The sequence below is a fragment of the Gastrolobium bilobum genome, unplaced genomic scaffold (genome assembly GCF_033153095.1).
Source record: "Gastrolobium bilobum isolate Gb01-03AN ecotype WA unplaced genomic scaffold, APGP_CSIRO_Gbil_v1 utg6855, whole genome shotgun sequence".
NCBI classification, from domain to species: Eukaryota; Viridiplantae; Streptophyta; class Magnoliopsida; order Fabales; family Fabaceae; genus Gastrolobium; species Gastrolobium bilobum.
In genome coordinates, this window is record NW_026899083.1 from 43308 (window position 1) to 50335 (window position 7028).

General features: G+C 35.9%; 1 protein-coding gene across 1 annotated transcript; it reads right to left on the reverse strand.

Annotated features, from left to right (window-relative positions):
- Nucleotides 1-200: 200 nt before the first annotated feature.
- On the reverse strand, nucleotides 201-5188 carry LOC133287094 (TMV resistance protein N-like). The gene is made up of 6 exons (XM_061484651.1): nucleotides 4683-5188; nucleotides 3358-4456; nucleotides 2879-3145; nucleotides 2126-2788; nucleotides 1379-2042; nucleotides 201-1202 (listed from the first exon to the last, which is right to left on the reverse strand). Exons 1-6 carry the CDS (start codon nucleotides 5186-5188, stop codon nucleotides 352-354), a joined length of 4050 nt encoding a protein of 1349 aa, XP_061340635.1. The 3' UTR covers nucleotides 201-351.
- Nucleotides 5189-7028: the final 1840 nt, after the last annotated feature.

Sequence of the window (7028 nt, forward strand, 5' to 3'; positions counted from 1 at the left end):
TTTGGGTTAAGACATAGTGTCAGATCCACTTGATGTGCTTGGCCTAATTTAGCCCATTGTTAGTGATTACCCGCCACAGACTCCTTCTCGACCGCGCCAGACGCTATATTTGGTGACTTCAACTCAGATTTTTTTTTTGGGGTTGCAGAATTTTTATTATAGCAGCACAATATATATTGAAAATGAGACCAAATGCAACATAAATTACAAACGGAAATAATTTTAGTTCAAAATTTTATTTGCATTGCCCTCACTCACTCCACACTTCACCCTCTCTGGTCGAGGTTTTCATATATAATATTCTAGGGGTTATAGTCTACAGTCAACATTCTACCTGAATTACAATAAATCTCACTCTTCAGCAATCTTCTTAAGTTTTTCTCTGAGTTCAGACCATTCAGAATTCATTCTTGATTGTGTTTCCTTGGCAAAACCATGCTCGTATTTCAAACTAGGTGCTTTTTCCCTCAACTCATCTCTTTGAGTTTGAAGTGCCTTTCCTTCTTTGAAGATATCTCTCTTTCTGTTAAGAATGTTCTCCTTTTCTGATTGAGAAGCGGAGATGTTAGCTTTAATGACATTGATTTTCTCTTCTAGCTTCCTTTTGCTTTCCTCCATTCTGGCTAACTTTTTAATCAGCTCATGTTCTGAGGCCAACTCTTCACAGAACCTTTTCTTGTTAAGTTCAAGACCTATTTCTAATTCATCAGCTCTCTGCAAATCGAATGATGTGGACGCAATTTTCATACTTGCTTCAATGTAGTCCCTCCTAAAATGCGTGTACTCCCTTGAAGCTTCTGATAACAGTGTTCTCATTTCTCTTGATATACCATGGTCTGCAGACAAATTGGAGAGGTTCTCTAAACTGGTTTTCATGACGCTGCACCGTTCAGGATGCAACATAATAGAAGCATCATTATTGGAGATGAAGTCGTGTACTATTCTCCTAGCTTTGCTGGCCTCTTCACTTGAAACAACCCGGGTCTCAGCATCAAGAGAAACATAAAATGCTTCCATTTCTACATCATCAACTAGAGTTAGTTCAGTTTGATTTGTTAAAGACGCATCAATTGTTTTTGGCAACATAGTCAAACTGGTTCCTAGGGGCAGTTTTGGTCCAACTTGGCCACTTGTTGAAGTGGATCTTTGCACTTGAGATGATTCTCCTGCATCTTTTGCTTGATGATCAAGGAATGCTCCATCTGGTCCATGAATGATCAGAGATTGATTCATGGTAGGGCAATGTGAAAGTGCATTAACTTTGCTAGTGAGATGTGAGTATGATATATTATTGACCGAAGCAAAACAATCATATGATACAAGTAGAACTGAGTAGAGCAAACAGGCAGAGAGAGAGCAAGGACAAAAGACGCTTTACCTGTGTTGTTGGAGCCGTCAATTGGCCACGCTGGTTCCAGTGAATCTGAATTGCACAACTCATAACTCAAAGGTTGTTCCCCCATTTCATAGCTCATTGGGATTGAGCGGTTGAAAGAAGCTAATTGTTGTTGCTGCTGTTGTTTATCATCTGCCTTACACAACCTAAGCTGGTTTCCCTTGTCATCACATGTAATTTTGGAAGGATAAGGATTTGTGAATCTAACATGCCCTTTACTGATAAATGTCTGGTTCACAAGAACTCCGATCCGTTGGATTGATCCTGAACTACCAGAATCGGGTGAATCGGGTTTTATCACAAATAAAACCTCCCCATAATTCCACTCATTCTCTGAAAGTAGTCCTCCATGATCCAAATCCATTGGATTAGTAATATAGTTAAATATAACTATGTGATCACCCTCTAAATTGTTCTTATAATTAAACAAAGGCATGTCAATATCATTGATCTTAAAACAGAACTTAAAGTGCACATCGAAAGGATGCTCAGTATTATCTACAACTCCTAAAACAGCAGACACAGTGAGGCAAGGGAATTCCTTACGAAACCAGAAACATAGAGAGTGTCCCTTGCTAGTGTGGTCAAACCATTCTGGGATCGTTTGCCCTGGCAGAACATAGAATTGTATTCTAGAATGAATTACCTGTCAGCCATGTCATTAAAAGCATAGTGAGTTTGTAAAATAGCTAAATAAATGATACAATCACAAGATAGAGAGCGACCAACCTGACTCTTTATCAACTTGTTTAAAGTTGAACAATCATCTTTCAGTAACGTGCAGTTATTTGCCACAAATTCAACTATGTTTGGTGGAAGCCCTCCAATTTCTCCAAGCTGCTTGGAATTAGACAAGTCTAGCCTTTTCAAATTTTGACATTCATTAATGCATGCAGGAAGGATTGTCAAATTTGAGTCTCCTAATCTCACTGTTTTCAATTCGGGAAAGAAATTTGGCAAATTTTGAACAATTTCGGATAGCACATTATTTTCAGGCATTTTGCATCTGCTCAGGTGTAACCTTCGAAGGCCTTTAAGGAATTTCACTGAAGGTAGCAGATTTTTCAAAGCAGTTCCTTCCAAGTCAAGGAATTTCAGCTTTTCCATTGGTTCTTTTATTTCTGGGAAATTATCAAGACTCTCGCAGTCCTGAAGACAAAGGTATTCCAGAGATTTCCACTTTATGCTGTGCGGAAATTTCTTAAGCTGGGTACACCCTTTAGCACTGAACCTTTGGAGATTAACAAGAAGTCCAACAGAATCATCAATCTCAATCAAACTTGTGCAATCATCAACACACAATTCTTTCAGATTTGGGAGACCAGACACATCAGGTATTTCTTGTAAGCACTTACAACCCGTGAAGATCAACTGATTCAAAACCTCTGACATCTGCAAAATTAAGTCTAAATTAATAGTTTCAAGAATTAAGGGTAGCATGTTTACCGAAAAAAATATTACAATATAAATAATTTTACGTGCCTGTAATGATTTGTCCCATTGAAAGCAACGACTGTATGACAAGTTGAGTATGACAAGGTTATGAAGAACAGATGGTAAAGAAGCTGCAGGATGTCTCCACCATTCCAACACTCTCAAACTTTTTGGGAGATGTTCGAAGCAACTGGCAAAACCAACTTCCTTTTTTATAAGCATCATGAGGTTTTTCATCTTTCCGAACACATCTTCCTTGAATTGAAGTTTATCTTCAGGCATATCCAACATCATGGCTTTAATTTCATCATTTTCCTTTTAAACCAAAAGCAAAAGCGAACCACAATGCATAAAATTACGTAAGGGTGCTAATTAATAAGGGGTAAGAAGCATGAAATATAAGAATTTAGAGCAATTCAAAAATTTTAAATGCTTGTATTGGTGCTGATTAGTAAGGGCTAAGAATGATGCAACTAATGATATACAGAAAGAAATGCAAAAACACAAGGTAGAGGAATCATACATACCTTGTATTTCTCCAAAATGCAAACAACGTCCTCATGAAACCACAACCTATTACGTCCTTCAAAGGAAGTTGATTGCTTTCTAACTATTTCTTTTCCCATATGTTGAATCAAGTTATGCATTGTTACAATAATTTCACCATTGGATCTCCAAATGTTAATGAGGGATTTTTTTTGCAGCACTCGAATACCATCTTGTGGGGGAAAACCAAGACGAGCATGTAGCATATTTGTAACATATCTTAGAGTGCATCCTTTGAAGAAGCAAGCTATGTCAAGAAAAATCTCCTTTTCATTTTCCCCCAAGCCATCATAGCTAACTTCAAGAATTTTATCAACATCTTCTTCAATTGGAATTCTTTCATATGCTTCTAATGCATAATTCCATTCATCTAATGTTTTACCAAACAAGTTTGAGCCTATCGTTTCCAAAGCCAAAGGAAGGCCACCGGCGTAAGGTATTGGACGCTTTGTGATTTCCATGTAAAGGCCAGCTTCACTATTTTTTAAAGCTTTCCACCTAAACAATTCAAGAGCTTCAGTATGATTCAGATTTTTAACCTCATATTTTTTAACATCATGGCTATCTAACAAATGCTTGTGCCTTGTTGTTATAATGATGACGCTACCAGGAGCAAACCAATCAAGTCCTCCCTCAATTGCTTGTAATTGATCCATGTTGTCAACATCATCAAGAATAAGAAGGACTTTCTTTCGTTCTTTTAATATTGGAATCCCTTGATTCAAACTTTCTAACTCGAAATTTCTCCCCCCAATTAGTTGAGAAAGCATTGTCGCTTGGATCTTTTCTAATCCGTGTCTAGACGTTAATTCTCTAACATCAGCAATAAAGCATGAACCTTCAAATTGAGATGCTATCAAATTATATACAGCACGTGCAATGGCTGATTTGCCTATTCCACCAGTCCCATGAATACCGATCATGTTGAATTTCTTATTAAAGCCAGCGCCTATAAGCAACAGTACACCTTTTATTCGAGCATCCAATCCAACAGGGTAAACAGCAATATGCAAGAGAGGTCGCTTAATCTTACGGGAGACCTCTTTTATAATTTCTCTAATGAGCACATGCTCATAGACCCTGTCATTCATAAAAGTGAGATAAAATTCAGGGTGAATTTCCTCTTACAAGTAACGACTAATGTACTATTCGTATAGTTTTTGGCACATCAAAGTGATTAGTGTCTTATACTAAATATTACCTTAGTAAATAGTATAGGTTGTATACTAGTTGATACATAATGAAAAGCGTCAACCAAACATGAAACAATAAACTGAATTGGAAGAAACAAGTTGAAGTGTGTTACCCATGGTTGTAATGGGAACCACCGAAATCAGCTACTTGATTCAAAGCCAACTTCCATTTTTTCAACTTCTCGCTGTCATCCCTGAATCTTCCCCGTTCGTGCTTTGTGAATGCTTCTCCATAACTCCCTGTTTGATGTCGCACATCTGATGGATCTACATCATAGAAAACTGGCCAAATCGACATGTTTTGTTCTGTATAACACTCAAGGATCTCCACAAGTTCGTTCAAACAAAATGTTGAGGATGCGTAGCTTTTAGACAAAATAACGATGGTCATCCTGGACTTTTGAATTGCACGGAGCAGAGCAGTTGTAATCTTTTCCCCTTTTTTTAGATCATGATCATCCATGAAGGTCAAGACTCCCCGTTGACTCAGAGCACTATAAAGATTGCCAGTAAAGCCGTAGCGGGTATCTTCACCACGAAAACTGAGAAATACATCATATTCATATTCATATTCATAGGTAATAGGAGAAGAAGACTGTGCTCGTGCTCCTTGTGCCATCACAATCAAATTTGCAATACGCTATGGATACAGAAGCGAGAAGGATATTCTATTTAGAGTAATATATGTAAAGGGAGGGGTGCACACCTTAAGATTGACCAAAACATGCCATTCATACCATCTGTTGACTTAGTAGTTGCCAGAAACAAGACAGAAGCTACCAAGTTCATTATTTGATACAATATTTCCTTAACGCTTTGAGTGGAAAAATATTTCCAGGCTAGGGGAGTATGTACAATTTTTTACTAAATATATATATATATAAAAAAAAAAAGCAAAGTTATACTTACAATTTTTTTTTTTTAAAGAACCTTTTACAACCATATCTTAACACCATTGATTTCTGTCAATCAACGGTTATCATTTATTGTGAATTAATAATTAATTAATGAGTTTAATTTGCGAAAATAATAACCATTGATTGGCGGAATCAACGGTATTAAGATATGATTGTAAGAGGTTGTAAAAAAAAGTTGTTAGTATAACCTTCCTAAAAAAAATATTATTTAAAGTTAAAAGTTAAAAAAAAAAAAAAACTGTCTATTGATTATATAAAGTTATTCTAATAATTTCGGAGGAGAGAAGATAAAATAATCTGAGTGTTAGAAAATAATATAAATCATTAAAAAGACCATCACTTATCACCTTAAGGTTTTACGTTGAATCGGTTATTTATATGGTATTAGAGGTTTAGGGTGTGCATGACCACCATTATGTTTCCTGGCACTGTTTATAAAAAGAAACAATTCTTTTCGGAAATGGATCCTCTCATGTTTAAAAAAAATATGACACGGTCACGAGGGAGAATCATAAGCTTACAGCGGTAAATCAACGGTTATGATTTAGTAACTACCTATTTTAATATTTTTCCTTTCTCCTTTTTTTTCACCATTGATCTACATTTGCATGGTTATGATTGCACACATAACCATGTCATGTCTTTTTCAACATAAGAAGATCTACTTCCATTCTTTTCTATTTCTGTGCCTTGGAACATAAGAAAAAAAATATGTTTGATAACATGTTCTATTTTTATTCCGAGAATGAGAATTGCGTTTGATAACACAACAAATAATATAATAAAAAATAATTTCTATTAAACATAAAAAAATTTCGGATCATCACTTTCCTTTCCATATGGCGTGGTGGTGGCGGTGGTTGTGGTGGAGGCGGTGGCTATGACAATGGTGGTGGTGGTTATAATGACCATAACTGGTAAATCTTAGTTAGAGATTTAATTTAAGGATTTAAATGCCATAATTAGATTCAGTGAGCGATTTCGAGTATTTTGACTGTAATCATGACTATGTTATGAACAGTGCGTTCTGCCGGAGAATTTACAGTTTTGTGAATTAACCGGTAGAGCTTAAAATGAGCAAAATAATTTTAGGAACATAATTTGAAAATTCTGATGACAAATATGAGTTCAGAACGAAAAATTGTATAGTCTGGCACTTTCCGTGAAAATCTCGTGAATAGTGTTTCTACCGGGTATTTTGTACTGCTGTTTAAGCAACCGGTAGAGTCCAGAAATAAATAATTGATGAAATAAGAATAAGAAAGTCCAATATATGCCAAGCAAGTCAATATAGGCCCAAGAAAATGATAAGTTTATAAGTTTTAAGTTTCGTAAGTAAAGGAAGTACAATTAGTGATGCACAGTGCATTTCGTCAAAAACGGTGCAAAAACCATACTGTGAATTATGAATATTGTTCCTTAGGAAATAAAAATTAATGTAAATGATTTTAGGAAATAAAAATATGTTTGTAGCTTTGAGTTAGTTCCGGGTCAATTTAAGTTAAAATACGCGATAAAAAAACATCCGATGAAAATGGCCAC

What these genes read in the sequence shown, in the direction of transcription:
- LOC133287094 (XM_061484651.1), bottom strand. Translation starts at nt 5,188, where the DNA reads ATGGCACAAGGAGCACGAGCACAGTCTTCTTCTCCTATTACCTATGAA. An exon ending in GGTTCCCATTACAACCATGG is followed by an intron (nt 4,457 to 4,682) that starts GTAACACACTTC and finishes TATGAATGACAG; the next exon opens with GGTCTATGAGCATGTGCTCA. An exon ending in ACAAGTTGATAAAGAGTCAG is followed by an intron (nt 2,043 to 2,125) that starts GTTGGTCGCTCT and finishes CATGGCTGACAG; the next exon opens with GTAATTCATTCTAGAATACA.